Genomic DNA, 21,016 nt, shown 5'->3' on the forward strand with positions numbered 1-21,016 from the left:
TATGTGCTTTAATATGGCAAAATGTAAATGTATACTTCTGGGAACAAAGAATGTCGGCCATACTTCCAGGATGAGGGACAGTATCCTGGGAAGTAGTGACTCTGAAAAAGATTTGGGGTGAGGCATGTTGTCGTGGATAATCAGCTGAACGTGACGAAATAAGTGGGCTCTTCAATCTAGTAGAGAAAAGTATAAAATGATCCCACGGTTGGAAGATGAAGCTAGACAAATTCAGATCGGAAATAAGGTGTACATTTTTAACAGGGAGAGTAATTAGCCATTGGAACGATTTACCAAGGGTTGTGGTGGATTCTCCATCACTAACCATTTTAAAATCAAGGTTGGATTTTTTTTTTCTAAGAGCTCCGCTCTAGCAATGATTGTGGGGCAGGTCTCTGGCCTGTGCTGTACACGACGTCAGATTAGATGGTCACAATGGTCCCTTCTGGCCTCTTTGAAAGCTTTTGTGTTGTAGCCTCTTCTCTCAAATCTTTCCCACTGTTTCCACAAGGCCCAGGTCACCTCAAGTTGGGCACTGCACACTAGTGGACGCTTATGACCTTAATCTCTCTGTGCTTCAGTTCTCCATCTGTAAAATGGGGCTAATATCCACTCACTTCACAGGAGAGCTAAATTCCTTACTGTTTGTGAAGCACTCAGACACTGCCGCGATGAGAAAAGCTCCGGGGGTCATTATTAATTCTGTCTCTGGAGCAGGGTTTGAATAGGGAGCAGTAAATAAGATCTGGGGGCACTTACTGAACAGTGAGAAAACAAAATATTGAACAGCGGCTCACACAATGAGCACTGTCCCTCCTGTGCCCTGAATGAGGCAGGGAGCCTGTGGAGAAATAGTGTGTGACTGGAAGCAAAGACTGCATCAGAGTGCATACACAAAAGGGGGTCAAATTTAAGTTGCATGGATGGACCTTAATTCTGGCATTTCCTCAGTGCTCGACTTTGCAGTCTTAACGTTCTTTCAGTGTAATATTTGTGTGTGCAAGAAATACATTGACCAATAGATCCCTGGGACATGGAACTGGGAACATTTCTGAAATCAGGAAATCCAAGAGACCATTTCTGTGAGCTATAAACACTGGTTCCCTTCCCTTGTATTCATATGCAGAGTTCCCATGCAGCTCTGTAGAGACTCACAGATCACCACAGGCTCTTGCAGGATGTACTGAGAGTTAGCCACACTTTCCATGTAGTGGCTCCTTCCACAAGGTATGAAATCACCAAGCTAAGTCCATCTCCCTGGGTTACATTTACACACAGACAGCCTGCCAACAGGACTGTGGAAAACCATTTATTTGGACAAACTCTTGACGTGGAGACATTTCAGTAAAACAGGCATAAAATAAAACTAACTGGTAAAATGGATCTTGGTTACAGAGTAAAATAGACTGCAACATTGACGTCATCAACGGCATTTCTTTTCGAAACACATGATTTCATAGCAAGAGCACCACTGGGAACACTGAATGAAACTTCTCCAAGCCAATCCACATCTTTAGCGTGGTCTTGGCAATTACCGTGTAAACATATAGGGCAGACATCACCCAGGTAGGGATAGCACCTTAGCTTGTTATCATATCTTATAGGGCCTGATCCCAAACCCACTGAAGCTAATGGGAATCTTTCCATTGACATCACTGGATTCTGCATCAGTATATACTACAATGTGCCTTGACAGATTTTCGAAAGGATACTTTGGAACATAACAGATCATAAGATCACTGATGGGATTTACAGCTTTGTTACATGGGAATGACATTAGGTAGCACAGGAGCACCATTACCTTGTTCTTCCACTGTTTCCCCCTCTGGCTATTCTCCAACTCTTTTTAAGTCAATAGGTCCAATGTGATTGGATTTATGCCCCGTCGAATCCCCTTGATATGGATGGGGGTGGATGGGGGCCAGTCAGTGCTGCGCTGTGCTCCATCACCTCCACTACTGCCCTGGGAGATATGGATGCGGGTGGATGGGGGCCAGTCAGTGCTGCGCTGTGCTCCATCACCTCCACTACTGCCCCTGGGAGATATGGATGTGCTGAACAGAGTCTAACCCCATGGCACCGAGAGCCGTTTGCACTTTGGACCCATCTCCGGCACCAAGATGCTGAGGCTGGTTTTAAAGCCCATTCGTCCCCCACTGGAGCAGGAGATGTAAAACAAACCTGCCAGCCATGACCATGATCCTACCTGTCTATTGGCCAGAGAGATGTTGGCACTTTAAAGTTTAACCTTAAATATGGCATTGGTGAGGCCCCTGGAGAACGGGGCAAGCAAAGAGCTTTAATTTGAATAAAGAAAACCAAAAATCAGTAGGTAAAGTGTGTGATCAATCTTGTAAAACCGGGCAAGTTCTTAGTGGTCTTCGTCTCATCAGTCTAATTCGCCCCAGGGATCTGTATGTGTTCTGGAGGCTAGTAGCTAGGCTGCCCCTGGGCTTGTCTGCTGGGGGGACTCAGAGGGTGGGGAAGGCAACTCAGACCCAAGGGGATGAAAAGGGAGCTCCAAGCAGGGGCAGGGGGTTGTGCACAGACAGACACTGGCACTATGGCTTTATATATAAACACAAGTTCATCAAGAATATTGCTAACTTTTTCATTTTTAAGAGACGCAAAGCATACACAGCCTGTCCTCTGGGCTGCGGGAGGTCCTCCCTGCCGCTCAATTCTCAGTAGCGACCTTCCTGGAGACTTTTAGGTAGAAGACGCCTTGCAGCAGGGACTTGTAGTCAGGCATTCGGAAGAGATGGTTCGCCTCATAGGCCACATTTTGCTCTTTGGTCTTCCCAGTAACAAGGGCCTGGAGGTTGGACTCGTGGGCTTGGCTGCCTATCGCTAGCACGTATATCGTAATGCCCTCCCGCTGAGCCGCCTGCACTGCCTTCTCTATGTCATTTCTCGTGACCCCTTGAGAGTTGCCATCTGATAAGATCAGTACCCTTTTGTTGGCGCCGGTCCGGGAAGACTGCCGGTACAGGTTGGTGACGTACCGGAGGGCGGCATTGACATCTGTGGCATCATTAAGGAACTCCATGTCATCAATCGCTTTGGCAATCACTGTGTAGTTCTGCAAAAACTGTGCCTCTAGTCTCTGCTGGTTCTTGCCGCTGTACTGGACAACGGAGACGCGCACAGAGTCCTCCGAAGGCATGTGCGCTGTGAGGAACCGCTCCACCTGCCGCTTCACAAACTTCTTGGTGAGCTCAAAGTTCTGTCTCCCAACGCTGGTGGAGCTGTCCACCAAGAGAGTGATGTCAGCTGGCCCTGTGAAGTTGACTGCATAGAGAAAGTTTCTTTGTTATTACATGGCTTATCTTCCTTAATTGCTCCCCTTCCCCATCAGAGTCCAGTGGATTCATTGGTTGTCTCTGGCTTCCTGCTACTGAAGTCTCAATGAATTTGGAGTCTTTGCCTCTGTGCTCTTCAATCTATGCTTCCCTGAGTTTCATCTCACACTTTATCTTGCTCTTTTCTATCGGCTTCTCTCGGGTTGATTCTCAGGTCTGTATGTTGCTTGAAAAACCTATAGTCCCTTGTCATTTAAACACACGAGGCTGTTTTCCTTGCCCTCCTGCTTCCTTTTTTGTCTAGGAGTGTGAATGCCTTCTGGGGCTCTGATTTGTTTGATCTAGCAGCCTCCATGTTGAGTCTAAGGATTTTTTTACTTTCTTTTAGCTTTAGGGTGTTCTGGATTAAACTCCACATTAAAAACAAATCCCCCTTTCTAAAGTTTACTGTCACTGTGCTAATTTCGGTACCTTTCCCTCCCCAAGAATTCCAGACTTAATTCCACCGTGGTCATTATTACTCCGTGGTTCAACTATGCCTGCTTTTTGAAGCAACTTCTGGGTGTCACTTAGGACTAAACCAAGAATGGCCCCTCTAGTCAGAGCTCTAGCTGCTCTGGAGGCAAATATTCAGTCTACTCTAGCCCTTACTCCACTGTGTCATTTGTCCAGCGCGTCTGTGGATAGTTGAAGTCCTCCATTATTACTGTTGACTTATAGTTACCTCTTCCTCACCACTGTGTGCTCTCCACCCAGGCCAGCAGTACAGCCCGGCAAGCCTAGATTCATTTTTTGGACTCAGAGACAGATCCTACTGTGTGGTCCTGTCCACTCAGAAACTGTATCTCAGATTCTCGGCACAGTGCTACGCCCCCACCTCTGCGCCCCCACCTGCCCTCCTTCCTGGGCTGCCTCTCACGAGTCGGAAATACTCACTTCTGCAGCTGTAGTCTGGACATTTCTTCTCTGCAAGAGAAACAAGCAAAACAAACCACCTTAAATCATTCCCCTCACTCAGGAAGGGTATTTCTTGTCTAGACACCAGGCCGATGGTATCCTCATGGCACCCCGGGATTAGAACATTCAGTCTATGCAGGACAGCATCCCTCAGAGCTCCACACAGTACTCAGCATTGATAGCCAGATTCGCAGGAGAGGGCTGGGGCTCCCTGCAGCACACCCAATGCCCATTAGTCACAGTGCTATTGCCAGATGCCCCGGGATGGCTCTCTCTGATGGTAGTGGGGCCACCAGGGCAGTTATCCCACGTTTGATTGCACGGTGCCGTGCTGGATTTCACGGGCATGCAGGAAGCGACTCTCAGCACCACTGCTAGATGCTCCAGTTCTTCTGCTCCCTGTAAAATCCGGGAGGTCTGGGTGGTGGAGAGTGAACACCACAGCTTGTCCCCGTGGCTAGGTGGCAGTGACTGATCCCCGGGGACAGGCTGGGTGCCCAGGAATGACTCAGGGAGGGGCTACGCTGCGAGGTGCAGCTCCCTCTGTTCCCAGAGGAAGCCGAGCGTGTGTCTAGCTGTGTACGTACCAGGTGGCAGTACCAATGAAACAGCCCTACCGGAGCTTAGCACTAGGGCATGGGCATTGTCAGAGCAGATGGGGGAGTGGCGGGCAGGGCCTCGTCTTGAGATGGGAGCTCGCCACTAGATCTAGAAATGGGTCTCAGGAGGGGCTGGGGTGTCCCAAGGCTCAGGGCGGCAGAGAGATTACAGGATCATCCCAACCCCGCAGCCATATTAGGGTACCTGGACTGCAGAGCTGATGTCTAGAGTAGGCCAAGACTACCCCCCATCAACAAATGAGCACAGAAGGCCCAGAAGGCCCTGGCATTTCAACCATGATTTCCGGGAGGACTTTATCACAGCCTCCAGTTTTGTGCCTGTGTTTTTAAACCTGCAATTAACTATAGGCACATTCGACAGCACTTGGGCGGGTAATTGCCGGATTTACCGGTGAAATCACAGTGCTGCGATTCCTTATTTGTACTGTGGTAGCGCTTAGAGCCTTGACTAGCTTGAGGCCCCCCTGTGCATGAATGTATGAGACAGTCATCAGATGGCACAAAGAGGCAGGTACCTAGTTGGAAAGTGCTTCTGAATCTCAGGGTCTAACTGCAGTGCTCATCCTGCCCGTGCCGTGTATTGTAAGAGGGCCACTGTCTGCTAAAACCTCCCTTGGCTGGAGAGAGGCTGGCAATTTGGAAACATCCAAAGATTGTTGTTATTGATTTACCCAAAGTCCGAGACAATGGTAGAATCCCTCATTGATCAGACTCCTGAATCACCTCCGTTCCCCTGACTTCAGCACACAGGCTGCTCCCTTTCGGAGTAACAGCCGAGAACATGATCAGCTAGGACGTGATCAGGGCCACCACCGCTCCAAACAATCAGGCTGTGACCACCCCTCTCCCATTAGCCCCCCAGCTCCCATTGTGTATTGCCCCCAATGTCACTTCTGGCTCTCCAGCAACACTACAGACAGGTAAGCAGCATGTGGGCACCATCCCACAGCAAGGCTCAGCTGGGTCACAGCAACGCCAGCGGAGGATGGTCACCCACCTCGGCAGATATATGAGGTCACGTTCTGGAGGAACGTGTCATCCAGCAGCTCAGCGTAGTTGTCCCTTTGAACAGACAGTCCCGGGCGGTAGGATGTGCCTTCACAAGCAATGACACCGAGTTGCTCCGAGTTAGGGGGTGCTCGGAAGATGTCACCTATGCCCAGGGAAACAACCTACAGGGCAAGCACAGATTCGTTACTGGGGTTTAACAGGTTGGTTGTCACTCTGTCTCTCTGTACTGCGGTGGTGCCCAGGTGCCTTCAGTCAGGCTCCGTCTCCCACTGGGCCAGTTGTGGCATGAACTATATGAACATGAAGAGTTTTCTAATGAAGATGACCAGCAGACAGGCAGGAAAGAGGGGTGCGATCCCAACACACACATCACATCCACACCCGTAGACATGATTAATAGATAAGTGCTCATCAGTTGCACTGACACTAACTCTCCCTGTCGTGGTGGTTCGAGCTAGCGTGCACTGGCACCAGGAACGCAGGCGTCAACTGCACCACGTCTGCCTAGACAGTCGCTACTGCTCAGAGCAAGGCTGCCCTCTTCTTCTAGGGACCTCCCTTCTCAGGAAGCGCCAGCTAGCCTCAGGCCCGGGCTCACCTACCTGGGTGTTGATTTCACAGAGCGAGGAGAGCGGGGTGAGGTCCCGCAGCGTGTCAGACCGTCCATCTGTGATGACGATGGCCACCCTCTTGTCGGAGGCAAACCGCGCCAGCAGTTTCTCCTTGGTGAACTGAAGGGCTTCCCCAGTGTAGGTGCCACCCGCTATCCAGTTCAGATTCTTCACGGCCCTGCAAGCAAGTGCAAAGGGAGGTCAGCGCTAACAGGCCCTAGTCCTAGACAATCCTCCCCCCCTAAAACTTCAGAAGTCAGGTGAGTTCACAGCTGGGAATGACCTGCTTTTGTAGCTGATGAGCTGGTATTACAGGACAAGAGGGGTTTGCCGGGCTGCTTCATATTTCATGGCTAAATCACCAGTGAAAGCAAAGACTTCTGCTCCCAGGTGGAAAGGACTGTTCTGCTGTTGAACAGGTCTGCCGGCAAATGCGGTGTTCTTGGTCAGTCAACCTGGCAGATGCAATCCACTTGCACACATGAGGTGCTTGCATCCCCTTGGAGGGGACCCACACTCTGTTCTCACCACTGCATGCATTTAGACACCCAGTCACTTAATCTGGGAGAGCAAGTAGGGGGTTTGGCCTCCACTGGCACAACTCCTTGCAGCCGCACCACTGAGAGGGCTTTATAGACCTATGTAGTCCATACATGCCAGCCAAGGGCATAATCTCTTGTAAATGGCTTGTGATATGACGAAGAGCTGAGCACTTGTGGAGATGGACACCGCTCAGAGCTCACTGCAGGATGGGATTGATTGGGTGTGTTGTCAGGCCGAGCTAAGGAGAAATACAGTCGCTAGGGACTGTGCACGAACGAAGGAAATAGCACGCCACCCACCGCTGACCATCACTCGTCTCAGCACATTGGGACAGGCCCTCCAAAGCCCCACTGCTGACTCTGGGTACGTCTACACAGGGCTGCGACACACCCGCAGTTACAATGCAATTAGCGTGTTGCTGCTTATTACAGCAGCAGGACTCAGCAATGCAGGACCCAGGCAGTGCTACGTGCAGGACAGTAACTGGCGCTGGTCTCTGAGCGGCTGACTGAAGCCCAGCTCCCAGGCCTATAGACTTACTCCTTCAAGTCTCTGATGTTGCTAATGTTGGCATCGCCCATAGCCACCAGCTCCTGGGTGTTGTCATGGCTGTACTGTACGACACCCACTCGGGAATCCCCACGTTCAAACTGTTGAGCAATGGTGAGACATGAATGGAAGTTGTGACCAAGGCAGGAATTTTCTGTCATGTATGTATGAGTTATCGGCATGACTCTGTACCTATCACCTGGGCCCAGGGAAGCTGCTCGTCCGATATTAAACTGGACAATCCTCTTCTCTTCCAGTACTGGGACAAAACAGGACATGGTTTTGTCCGGTATTGGACGGGATCACCACCTCACCCCCCCTGGCTCTTAAAAATCCCTCCCCCCCACAGGGTGAGTGTACAAACACTGACACACCAGTGGACAGGGGCAGGCCCACGCTGTTCCCGGAAGGCCCCGAATGTCCGGTTTTCCAGGGACGTGTGAGTGGCCCCCCTACCTTGGCATCCATTGGGGGGAAAGAATTTGTGTTCTCCATAGGCCATGGGAGATCAGCCTAGGGACTTGAGACACAGAGCCACTAGGACTGGCTGGCTGGAATTAGCACGTGTGACTCAACAACCCTCCAGAGACAATGGGAACCCCAAGGACTGACGATTAACTACTCGCTGCAGATGCAGCTGAACATGGGAACACAGCTCAGCTGAGTCCGGAGAACAAAGAGGTGTAGAGCTGAGCTCTCAGGGTACATGTACACCGCAAAGAAAAACCCGCGGCTGGCCTGTGCCAGCTGATTCAGGCCTGTGGGGCTTGGGCTGCGGGTTTCACTACTGTGTAGACTTCCGGGATTGGGCTGGAGACCGAGCTCTGGGACTCTCCCACCTTGCAGGGTCCTAGAGCCTGGGCGCCAGCCAAGCCCGGTAGTCTACCCAGCAGTGACACAGCCCCGCAGCCCGAGCCCCGCAAGCCTGAGTCGGTTGGCAGAGGCCAGCTGTGGGTGTCCGAGAGACACCGGCCTCACCTGGAACTGACAGACAAAGGAAACCAAGATGGTTCCTACAGCTGCATGGCTCAAGGGAGCACTGGTGTTAGTCAGTACGGATGATGTCTAACCTTTGCTTCTCTCTGCTAAGCATTGGGTTCTGTAGCCAGGTGCCCAACAGATGGTGTCCTGGTTTTGAGAGGGCTGTCTGGTGTCACTGCAAATAGGCCCTGGGAGCCCTGTGCCCAAAGGAGGTGGGAAACAAGCCTCTGGCAGGACTCTGGCATGGCTGGACTCACTGCAGGGAGCCACGGAGAGCAACAAGGATTGCTGGCACCCAAAGGCCCAGTTTCAGAGCTGTGGAGGCCAGGGCCTGCTCCATGGAACTGTGTGGGTCCTTAGGGCCTGGCACACTAAACAGGTCACAGGTTACAGGCTGGGGCATGGACCAGACCCTGTGGATCTGTGACAAACATCGTCAACCACATGTTAGTGAGAGGGTAATGCATCCCGGGGCCCACAGGCAGCTCAGAAAGACCCGATTTTGTGCCTGAAGTGCCTAGAGATGCTGAGGCCTGCTAAAAAAGCCCCTACACATCATCACTGACCCAGAATGAGTGGAGGGAGGGGCCCACTTCCAGGCCCATCCCCTGCTTCTGGGGAGGAGAGGGCTTGCCGTTACAAGTCCAGGTCTATACTCAGCAATGGGACCTCCCCTCCTATCCTTCTCCGTTTTGTTCCAGCTGGACTCAGTGTAGGAACAGATGGAGGTGGCCGGGAAGGGCAATAAACCACCTTTGTGCTTCCCTTAATCTTAGCCAGGCCCCAGCATAACTTAGAGCAGCTTCGGACAGTGTTTTTGCATCCACTTGGCTGCCACAATCTCCTAGAGGCCACGGTGGCGGCTGAGAGTGGCTTCAGAACAGCAGCACTCTTCCCATGCTCCTCTCCCAGGCACTGCCCTGGCTCGTATACATGCAGGCTTAGGAGCTTAAGTGCATGAACCCATCTTTGGGCATCTCGGCCACAAGTGTATTAGCTAGGGAGCGTTATAGACTCAAAGGGAGCTGGAATGGATTCCCCCGTTCATCTAATCCAGCCACCCAGAGACCGTTCCTCAGAACAAGTCCCCTAAGAATTGGCTATTCTGAGGCAAGGAAGACAAGCCCATGGCAAAGGGTTCTGGAGAGTGCAGGATTCGTATGTTATTTTGGAGATATCCTATCTCCTAGAACTGGAAGGGACCTTGAAAGGTCATCGAGTCCAGCCCCCTGCCTTCACTAGCAGGACCAAGTACTGATTTTGCCCCAGATCCCTAAGTGTCTCCCTCAAGGACTGAACTCACAACCCTGGGTTTAGCAGGCCAATGCTCAAACCACTGAGCTATCCCTCCCCCCTAATGTTGTGTTAGGAGCTTCCGCTGCCACTGCTCTGCTCAGCTGGGCAGGAGCCCGCTGTAGTTACATGTTATTTACCAACTGAGCCTTATGTTGTCAGCATACAAGTGAGGAGCATTTGCCTGGTGTGTGTGTCTGCCCCATGTGAGGTGGCTCAGTCCATCCATTCTGCGTGGGAGGGAGATTTGTACCTGCCGCTGTGCACACACTACATGTCCCCTTGAAAACTCACCTTCACACGCTCATCTTTGCTCAGCCTGTTAATGACTTGAATGATGAAATCCTTGGCAATCTTGAAGTTCTGCAGGCCGATGCTCTCCGAGCTGTCCAACACGAAGAGCACATCGATGGGGCCGCATTTACATTCTGCAGCAAAGCACAGACCCAAAGGGACGTGTGTTAGGCAGCCCGGCTGCTTTGCCACAGCATAGTGCCGCTTGCACGAGCCCGTGGAGTGACAGCTGCAGTCAGTCCATAGTGACGCACTCGCTTTGCTAACAGAGTAGATGTAGCCCAAAAGCAAGCAGCAAAATCACCACATGTAGGATTGGAGATTTAGTTAGCTAGTTATTCCTTTTGATTTCCCCACGGCCTCTCCTGACCTTTAAATGCTCTACCCAGCTTATTAAACACACAGGCAACATTTCAAAGAGCTCAAACTGCACGAACCAGGTCCCTTACAATTCTCATTTCTTCCAGCTACTTAGCTCAGAAGAGACAGAGTTGTAGGTTGTGGGTGAGTCTGATTCTGCTAGCCCTCCTCCAAGCCCCAGTTTCGGCTACAGATTGACTGGGCCATCTGGGTTTGATGGGGGAGCTCCACCGCTGGAAAACAATTTTCCTCAGCCACCCCTACACCCCTAGTGTCTTTGGGTTCCTAAACCACTCCATCAAGACATTGTAAAGGGATGTGAAATGGCCACTCCCTCATCCTAGGGAAGGGAGGGGACGGGACAGGAGGGGGCAGCAGATCTGGATTTACAACATGTGCAGAACTGCTGTCTCTTTCAGTACAGAAATGGTGGGAAAACATCTCCCAGAGCATTGCTGGCCATGGGTCATCTGGACAGTTATCTTCTAGAGATACAGCCAGACGCACTCTGGCCTCCTTACTGCGAGTGCCGGAGGCCCTCAAGTTTTCCCTGCTACAATTCCTGCTTGGTTCTGAGGCTGTGTTCTCTGAGCTCTTTCGACACGACCAGATGGAATTGCCTGGCTAGTTACTGTGGCTTTGGGTACTGGAGCAGGAAGGAGGTGGGATGGAAACGAGCAAAAGAACCAGGAAACATTCCCAAAGAGTTTGTAAAGTGACACTCACCACAGCAAGCTGGAAGAAAGGGAGAGAGAGAGAACGTTAAAACAGAGTGAACTGAATGTTCTTCCACCCAGTAACTCAGGCAGTACAACTGCAAGAGCTGCCATGAAATATTACAGCATGAGTGATGTACACAAGGACACCGCTCAATTACAATGTCTCCATTCACAGAGGCTTCCCACACATGTGGTACATTTAAAAACATCTCCTAGGTTCAGAATGCACACGTTCAGCATCAGACCTCAGCACCAGCTAGACAAGAGGGGTTTCAATGAAAAGATGGAGGAGCCTCAGGGAATGTGTGTGGAGAATATATTACTACCAGATGATACCCAAACAGAATCTTTCAGGAAGTATCCAAACACATGTCTGTGATTTGGTGGACTGGCCAATCATTTTCTAAACAGAAGAGGAAGTTTTAGAATAGACTGTGTACAAGGAATGCTGCTTACCTGTGCTAAATACGGGCTGGGAAATGTTAGTTCAAATTTAAAAACCCCATGCAGTCACCATGCACTGAAAACTTGCCCAAACACTGTCGATAGCGTCTCTTATCACATTCTGCAGGGTTGGATGCATTAGGTATTAGAAGGTTTGAAACTATTTATTTGGCCAAGTTCCTTTCCTAGATACAGTGATTTATTACTTTAAACAACATAAATAAAGGACAAACCCAGACAGATTACGTAATTGTCAGTCAGAGTGCAGAGTGCAAACTCAGCTCCCCGGCTGGCCAGGTAAATGAGCACTGCATGCAGGGCAAACAGCATCATACTCCCCGGTGGTCACAGTAAGAGACATTCAATTCCTTTTTTTAATGAAAAATATTAAGGGCTTGATTTTCAAAGTCAGATGCAAGACTGCATTCAAAAATACATGCAGAGATGTGCACATCATTTGTATGTGCAGTTACTAGGAGCACGCACAAATTCAGTGTTTGCACATGCACCACCAACTACCTGATTTGCACACGCAGTTGCAAAAGTGGTATGTGTAAATTACACATGCCTTTGCACACGAGGCATTAAAAATCAAGCCCTGACAGTCTGGGTGGCACAGGGCTTGCCTTATGGAGGGCCTGTATTTTCAGATGCTCTCCCAGCTGCAGATAGTGTTAGACCCCCAGAGGACTGAGTTGCCAAACCCTCAGTCAGTTGGATGGGAATGGTGCCTGCTTCCCCATCTCTGACCCTTCTGCAGTGACTAGTCCCATGGTTCATTGTGGATGAAAAGTGGCAGAAGTTGATATCACTGTGGGTGACTCCTTGACAAGGTAGTGATGCCTCGATTTTCCACCCGTGCCATTTCACTCCGCCCCTGATGAGTGGAAGATGAGGGACTGAAAACAGGGCCCTCACACCCCAGTGCTGCCAGGGGACTGGCTGGCACACCAGGATGGCTGACCTGCCATCCTGGAGTAGTTCTCAGTCTGCTTTGGGCATAGGAGAGGTTCCGAGCTGAAATGCGCTGAGTAAATGGGCTTTGGGCTCTACTGTTGCAGCACACGGACTGTCAGAGTTTCTGCAGCCATTGCCCCTACTCAGGGAAGGGCTTCTGAACTGCAGGGTCCACCCAGAGACAGACACACTGGTCCCATGCTCCCTTCAACCCCAGGGGAACAGAGCTGTGCTCTGCAGTGCACTGGGGTGGGCAGCATGGCCTCATGGGGCAGCACAGCCCCTCAGGAGCAGGGCACGCGCCACGCTTCCCTGGGCTTTGCTCAGGTTTTCACCTGGGAAAAAAATCTCAGGCAAGAATCTGTGTAAAAAGTTTCTCTTTTTCCACAGGGGTTTCCCTGCAGCAACACCGGCCGTCGCATGAGCGTGTCTGGCAGGTCACTACCCAGTAGCCAGTCCCAGATCAAGGGCTTGCAGGTGGCTAGCTGGCTTGGCAGGCTGCCTGCCTTCCCAGACCAACCAGGAGGGGGATACTCACAGCACATTTTCATTATGATGTCTAAAATTTCACATTCCTGAAAAGAAAGGAAAAGAAACGCTGAAGGGCTTCATTAGTACTAAAAATTCATTAATCTCTGTGAAATCGCAGTCAAAGGCTGCCAGTTCTATTACTTTGGGCATATGTCATGGAACCCATATTGATACTAGGGGGTGAGGCATATGCTTGTTGTGTCCTCCTCAGTGGGAGGAAACCCAGGCCCTTACAGCTACGTGAACGGCTGGGTCCCAACAAAACACAGGGCTTCAGACTGGTAGAAAAGACCGATTGGAATCACTGGGAGGGCATGCAGGGAGGAAGACACAACTGGGTTTGGCCTCCTTCTGGCTACGTCCTGGAGTTTATACCACCCTACTGGGGACTTGCCCTGCACATGCTGCTGTCTAAGAACCTGCTAAAGGCATATGGTTCCCCTCAAGCCCTAGCACAGGGCAGCTGAAAGCAAGCGGTGCACGCAATCGGTGTCACTCACATCTGGTCCTGGAGGCCCTGGGGATCCGGGAGGTCCCTGTCAAACAAAGCAGTGAAAAGATGGGTAAGAGAGGAGCCGAGCTGTCTGCAGTTATCTCCGGACTGTCTGCTGTTAAACAACACAGAGCAGAGTCTGGAAAAGTAGACTCAGGCGCTGGAGCTGAGCTTTGAGCAGGTCCATCTGCCTGTCTGAGCAGGCCCATGCAGCCAAGCCATAAGGTAAATCATCAGAAGCACTTTCCCAAACCTCTCCAGCTGCGTAATGTGGCAGCTCCCAGCTTCCATGCACCGGCCTTATCCACGTTGGCCAGACGAGGCCAGAAACGCACTGCTAAAAATAGTGGCGTTTCTGCGGGGGAGGGACTGTCCCCTCCATCTCTGTCAGAGCCATGGCACCCTCTCTCTCCCCCTGACATCAGAGCCAGTGGCCAGCTAGGGCTGGGCATGCTTCCGAGTCTGGTGGTACCACTCTGCCAGTGGCCAGAGCCTGACCGCTGTGCAGCAGCCCCTCCCGCTACCCCGGGGCAGGTCACTGGCTAGCCTGCCCTGCCCCGCGGCTGGGCTCCTGTGGGAACACCAATGGGAATGAGCTCTCCTGTTGTACAAACACAGGAGAGACAAGGCTGTGCATATCAGCCCCATGTGGGGGTACAGTGCTGACCTCCCCATGCCACCTTACGGGCCGCACTGCAAGAGCCCGGGCTCCACTCAGGACCTGGCAGCGAGAGGACATTCGAGGCATTTGTTATCTCACTATAAAAACCCACCTCTGGGCCCCATCAGTGCTGGGGCTCCATGGGCGCCGGGGCCACAAACACCAGCATTCAGCTTTGGGAGAGTTTTGCTCATTTTCCCAGGAGGGCAGGGCAGTGCGGACTCGGGCCCTCGGCTCCTGTCACCCTCCCCCAGGCTGTATTTATCAGCTGGGTTCAGATGCCCTAGTGAAGGCATGGTCTGCATTACAGCATTGGCTAATTCAGGCAATGGTCTATAGTCCATTTTCACTGGCCTCCATCTGAATTCTCCTCTTCAGTAGAGAATTTGCTTGCCCAGAGAAAAAGGAGACCTTTATTTTACCCATCAGAGTCAGTGTGAGGTTGCCATAGGCACATGAGGAGTGGAAAACTGAACTGGATGTGTTTGGGCATGTGAGGTATCACAGTGGTCCAGCTGTGAGCTCTCGCTGCAGCAACATGGTAGAATTCATGCACAACGTACAGTTAATGCTGGGTGGGAATTTTCCACTGGGATGGTTTTCTCTGAGGGAAAATGTAGTTTCTGCTTCACTGAAATGTTCTAGGAGAAAATTTCAACTTTGCCAAAAACCACTGATTTTCTGTTGCAAGTAATGGAACAAACTATTTTGTTTCTGATAGGTTCGACCCAAATTGAACATTTCATTTTGCTGACCTGACCCAAAGCATTTCATTTTGAGTCCGTTCAACATTAAACTACATTCCTTATTGTGGTGTATTGCCTCCTGGGAGTTGTATTTCGAGCCCCTATTCTCTCCTAAGGGTGGGGCTCGCAGGAGCACAGCTCTTACGAGGCAATGCAGACTCTCCACTGACTAAACTGTGTGGTAGATCATTGGAGTCACATGACTGTCGGTGCATCATGGGAGCTGCAGTGCAACAGGGGAATGGCCCATAGGGGATAATGGAGGCATCAGGCTCCCAAACGACAATTCACATGAGGCAATGCGCAAAAATGGTGAAACTTGGCTTAATGTTGCACTGAAGTATTTCTAGTCAGTTTGCAAACTGAAACAAAATGTTTCTATGTTGGGAATGTGTCAATGGTTTGTTTTGATCGACAATCCTGGAAAGAAATGTTTAGACAGTTCTGAATCAAAAATTTTCAGAATAGTTTGTTTTGTGAAAAATGTTGATATTTCAATATTTCGTCACAATTTGGGACGCAAACAATTGTGGAAATATTGGAATTTCCTGTGGGACCGACACCCAGCGCCGCTTCGAATGTCTGTTATAGAGTTCCTAGAGCTCTGTCACTGCCCAGGGCTTCAGGAGCTGACAACCGGGATCAAAACCGGACACAACAATCTCTGTCAAACTGGCCTGCAGTTCACCACAAGCGGGTCAGAAGAGCAGATCAGAAAGCGCCCAGTGGCCCTAGCTCCTCGGTGCTCTGTCCCCTCCAGTCTGCTGGGTTACTTACCGGGGGGCCTTCGGGGCCTCGGTAACCCTTGGACCCTTTAGGACCTGAGGGACCTGGGACGCGATTCTGGAAGAAAAGAAAATGCCATTACCGAGGGACCGGACTGCAGGGGCATTGTCAGCTCTGCTGGATTACAGGGATCATTTGCTGGACTTCGGGAGCTATGCCCGACTTTGGCCCCACACATCACCCATGCTCTTAGTATTTTATAGAGTACTTTCCACTTTCAGATATGCAGCATTATGATTTCAATTAAATGATATGTGAGTTCTGTTGCCAACTAAGAAATACACCAAAACCTTTGAAAGATCACTGCAAAAGCTCTGAGTCTAGAGTGTTTTTTTTAAACCAATGGCCAAACTATGGCTGCTGGAGCCCATTTCCAAAGAAGGCCAGCATTTTACCTACAGGACGCCTTCTTTACTGGCACTGGAGAGCACTGACACTAGTAGATTTAAGCACATGGGTGACACAAGTTGTGTCCCTGTCAGTAACTATTGTGCTGCTATAAAATGTGGAACAGACTAACACCAACATGGCAAAGTTCAAGTTATACCAACAGGAGCATGAACAAATCAGGGCCAGTGCCTATATCTCTTGGTGCCACAAGTAACCCTGGTGCGAGTAGCCCCAGTGAAGACAGCGAGGTTACTTGAATGAGGAAGGGGGGCAGGACTGGCTCCTCAGCTTTCGCAGCATAACCTCGGACTACACTTGATCAACCAAACTGTTGAAGTCAAATTTGCAAAAGCACATTGCCCCCACATCAGTCTGACTGACAGCAGCGGCACCAATCCTCACCAATGTTTAGCCCAGTGCAATTGGAAATGGCAGAGTTATGGATTCATGAGAGATGTAGCACCAAAGGCCCATGGCAATAGGATTAAAGCTACTTGATAACTTCCACAGTGAAAAACAAGTCCCGAGAGGGCAGATCCATGGGAGACACCAGTCCTGGCTGTAGGAGGTCTCCTAGTAAATCTGGCAAGTCCGATGCGGCCAGCAGGCCAGACGGAACTGTGTGTGTATTTTGAAATGATTTGCACATGTCGTCTGGGCCTTGGAGGGGTTCCTCTTAAACACCCGCATAGAACTAGTGGCCACAGCCAGGGTGAAGGCTCTGCTCTCTCAGCCTGGACATTTTCTTTCTGGCCAGGCTGCCATCTGAAGCTTGTCCTTAGAGACGGAAAACAGGCTCCATGGGGGAAAAGCAAATGCATCTGAAGCACGATCTGCTTTCTCTGTCCTGCCCACGGCTGGGCGCGAAGGGGGCCCTTGGGAGAGGGGCTGCCTAGCTGTCGCTGAGCTCCTGGGCCGAGCACCCTGCCGGCACGCAGCCAGCGTTAGTGCTTTCACCGCCAGTGCTTTCTAATCTCTGGCTCGGGGATTCCGAGACGAGCTGCCAAAGGGCCCCAGATTGTGCTGACCGGGCGTGTGGAGATTGTCACAAACCAACCTTCTCACTGGCCTCTAAATCCATAAACACCCCTGCCATGTCCCGCTTGCTCCTGGTGGGTTGAATTTCACTTTCTGCTGGGGCTGCTGATAGTTAGTCTAGCAGCCCAAGGGATAGCTACCTTCAGCTCCTCACATTGACCCCTGGCTCTCAACCTTTCCAGAGGACTGTACCCCTTTCAGGAGTCTGATTTGTCCTGGGAACCGCCCGGTTTCATGTCACTTAAAAACAACCTGCTTATAAAATCAGACATAAAAATACCGAAGTGTCACAGCCACACTATTACTGAACAATTGCTACGCTCCCATTTTTACCATATAATTATAAAACAAATCATTGGACTATAAATACTGTACTTACCTTTCAGTGTATAGTGGATGTAGAGCAGTATAAACAAGTCATTGTATGAAATTTGAGTTTGTACTGACTGCGTTAGTGCTTTTCATGGAGCCTGTTGTAATACTAGGGAAATATCTAGATGAGCTGATGTACTCCCTAGAATATCTCTGTGTATCCTCAGGGGTACATGTACTCCTGGCTCAGAACAACTGGCCTATTCACATTGATGGCGCATCAGCAAACACAATGGGCCATGGAAGAAGCTTATCTCCACCTGATGAACTTTCCTGGGGATGTTCTAGCTAGGATACGGGTAACGGCTTTGCTACGAATGGCTAGACAGGCAGCAGCTGCAGGTTATGAGGGGTTCGTACTGCTTCACGGTTCTCCACTCACAAGTGCTTGGAAAAGGTCCACTTGCACTGGGGCACCTGAGGACTTAGACCACACGGCAATGTTCCCAGCCACTGCCCAGCACAGAGAGCAGGACTCTACCTGCTTCTGGGTCACAGGGCACTCGGTGTATGGCTAGCCAAGCTTGTCCTCCATCCACACCATTGGCATCAGCTCCAGAGCCCCTTGTTATCTGTCCTTTGCTCCAGGGAAGCGAACTAAAGAGGAATGCCTGACACCAGGGCTCCAGGCTGCATTTACAGTGTTGCTCGTATGGAAAACAAATGAACCAGATCTGGAACTATTACCTCCCTGCCATCCTCCCCCATAAACCCTTTAACAGGACATTTACACAGGGGCGAAATGCGCTCCTCAGACTGGGAAGCTTTACAGCGGTGCAGTAGGCTGCACCAATAGCTTAGAATCGGAGCAAAACCTTTGTAGTCCTCTGCCTGGTGGAAACGATTCAGCTTTAAAAAAAAGAGAGAGCTCAGCCTCCTTCTGCACTCACATCTTCCCCAGGGTCTCCTACTTCTCCAACATCGCCCTTGGGACCAGGATAGCCTTTCGAGCCCTGAAAAATGACACCAATAACACTGTGAATTAAAAGTCAGGCATTAGATAACAAGCGACCTCCCTAGCCTACAGTGAGTGTGAGAACATGCTACCAGAGCAGACATCTCTGAGGAGTCACAGCTGGTCTTTATTCCTTGATGCTGAGTTACAATAAACGTGTGTCATCGAGATGGAGACCTTCTTTCTTGGCATACGTTACCATACAGCACATATGGAGGTAATCTTGTAACACGTACCAGCGGTTCCATCAGTTTTTGCGACCCCCTCCATGTTATTATGAGTTGCACCAGAAAGGGAAACCCATACAACGCATATCTATAGCTAAAGATGCCCACACAGCACAGGTCCGGGGGTGACAGGGGACATCCCAACCTTTTGGAAACATGGACTTCGGGATGAGCAGGGCTGGCCAGCCAGCGTTTGGAAGCCCCTTTCAGAGCACGGTCAGCCAACAGGCTCTGGAGCCAACTGCCCACTTGTGAACAATGCTAGGGGCCATAACCAGGATGCATTGCTCAGGGAGTTTTGTATTATATAACCCTGTAGGGGAGATGGAGGCAGACTTACTTTAGGACCAGGATCTGCTCTGTTGCCTGGATTGCCCTGAGAGGGAAGGGAAAAGAGCATGTTAAATCAGAGGAATAGAAATACTGTTAAATTATTGTGTAACAATTTTCTGTATAACAAATAAGACTCACTGGGCAGCCCGGAGGACCATTTGTGCCATTTCCTGGAATGCCATCCGCTCCCTAGTGGGAAGAGCAAAAATAAGTGAGGCGTCAAAACCAAACCAATTAATTCACTTATCTGCATGTCACACTTTCCCTAGCAGGCAGCCACTCACCCACAGCACAGTGTCCACACACTCTGCTATTCAACAGAGCTCATACCTTCTCACTGGGGTGGGACACTTGCAGGCCAGAACCCTACAACATTCCTCCTGGCCTTCTCCAGAGGCACAGTCATGATGAATAAGGTGAAAGTCCTCAATGATGGGCCAACTATCAATACATCCTGCTGGTTTCTCCCCTGTAACAATTGTCATCGGGCATATGAATCACAAGCTTTAGTAACCACTTCTAAGTGGAAGCTCTTAAGTCTTGTCCACAACTACAGTGAACCCATTACAATCACCATGTTCACAGCTTGTGTTTTATAAAAGGGCGTGACATGGAAATCAGAGCTTTACTGGACCCTCAAAGTGGTAATGAAATATAAATATGATCTGCGGCAAGAGACAGGATCAATATAGAAATAGAAAGAGTTTTTCCAGGTTTCATATCATTAAGATGCTCTTTATCTTCTTGAGATGGTCACCCAAAAATGCTTAATGTGTCATTTCGATCAGAAAAGTGACTGTGACAGGATGGCATCTCCTTGCTGAAAAAATCTGCTCACTTTCCTATCGGCAATGAGTCTGGACTCCAGTTGGTTCCTATTTGCAATGCAGGGCTGTGAGACGCTGTGCTGGATTCTCCTGGGGGGCGGCATCTTTAATGGAATTGTTAGCTACGTCTCCATCTCTTGTTGGTGGGAATGCGGCTTGACTTTCAAACTCCAGCCTGATTTCACAGTGCTGATAGAAGAAAAGAAAACACCTTCCTACCTGTACATTGAGTGTATTTGATCTAGAGTCGCAGAGAACAGGCACGGATGCCCCTAATGCTATTTGTATAGGGCCATTGTTTAGGACCCACCACAATTCATATTCAGTCAAGTTAAATATCATTTTTCCTGCCTCATTTCTCCTGGGGCAGAAACCGCTTTTGTTGTATCCCTCCTGCCCCCACGTTCACACACATACTCAGTGCTATAGCCCCATCCACAAATGTGGAGGGAACTGGTCCCTTTTAAAGCTTCTGAGGGTAGAAGAGAGGCTGGGGGCAGGGTTACTGCTCTAACTCCCTCTCCACCTCCAATCTTCATCTGTCTCTTCAGTATCTGAAGCCGCGTGAGTGCCTGCTCTTTATTTCTGAAGTAAGAAGTAAAAGGGAGAGCGGCACTCACAGCAGGGGGCGGCAGGTGGGAAAGGCACGAAGATCTCCTTTTCCTCCACCGGAGTTTCACTGTGATGGGGACATTTCAGAGATCAGGCGTAAGGGATTTGGCCGTTGGAAAGAGGGTGCAGCCAAGACACCAAGACACATGCATTATATATACACGCCCCAATAGATGAACCAGCAGCTTTAAAAGAAGACTGATATTTGAGACCTCTGGGTCCTCTACTGAAATGTGTATTCAAGACATGACTCTTCCAGCCTGCAGAGCTGAAGGACATAGTGAAAGGACTCTTTTCAAAGGGCTGGCTAGTGACAGTCTGATAGACATACAATTAATCCCACTTCCACCAGAAAATGTGTAGGCCAGACGGATTGTTTTTTCTCCTCCGGATTGGATGAGTCT

The 21,016-nt window shown here is 50.2% G+C and overlaps 1 protein-coding gene across 1 annotated transcript in view; it reads right to left on the reverse strand.

Annotated features, from left to right (window-relative positions):
- Positions 1-1,296: 1,296 nt before the first annotated feature.
- COL6A1 (collagen type VI alpha 1 chain) overlaps positions 1,297-21,016 on the reverse strand; it is a 68,315-nt gene continuing 48,595 nt past the window's right edge. Inside the window, exons 23-35 of the mRNA XM_054043467.1 lie at positions 19,312-19,362; positions 19,181-19,216; positions 18,549-18,611; positions 15,850-15,915; positions 13,673-13,708; positions 13,180-13,216; positions 11,248-11,256; positions 10,162-10,295; positions 7,585-7,694; positions 6,493-6,679; positions 5,877-6,051; positions 4,239-4,268; positions 1,297-3,291 (exon numbers count right to left, since the gene is read on the reverse strand). Of these exons, the coding sequence (XP_053899442.1) occupies positions 2,678-3,291; positions 4,239-4,268; positions 5,877-6,051; positions 6,493-6,679; positions 7,585-7,694; positions 10,162-10,295; positions 11,248-11,256; positions 13,180-13,216; positions 13,673-13,708; positions 15,850-15,915; positions 18,549-18,611; positions 19,181-19,216; positions 19,312-19,362 (1,548 nt within the window). The 3' untranslated portion in view covers positions 1,297-2,677. The remainder of the gene's footprint in view (positions 3,292-4,238; positions 4,269-5,876; positions 6,052-6,492; positions 6,680-7,584; positions 7,695-10,161; positions 10,296-11,247; positions 11,257-13,179; positions 13,217-13,672; positions 13,709-15,849; positions 15,916-18,548; positions 18,612-19,180; positions 19,217-19,311; positions 19,363-21,016) is intronic.

This window comes from Malaclemys terrapin, chromosome 11 (assembly GCF_027887155.1).
Source record: "Malaclemys terrapin pileata isolate rMalTer1 chromosome 11, rMalTer1.hap1, whole genome shotgun sequence".
NCBI lineage: Eukaryota > Metazoa > Chordata > Testudines > Emydidae > Malaclemys > Malaclemys terrapin.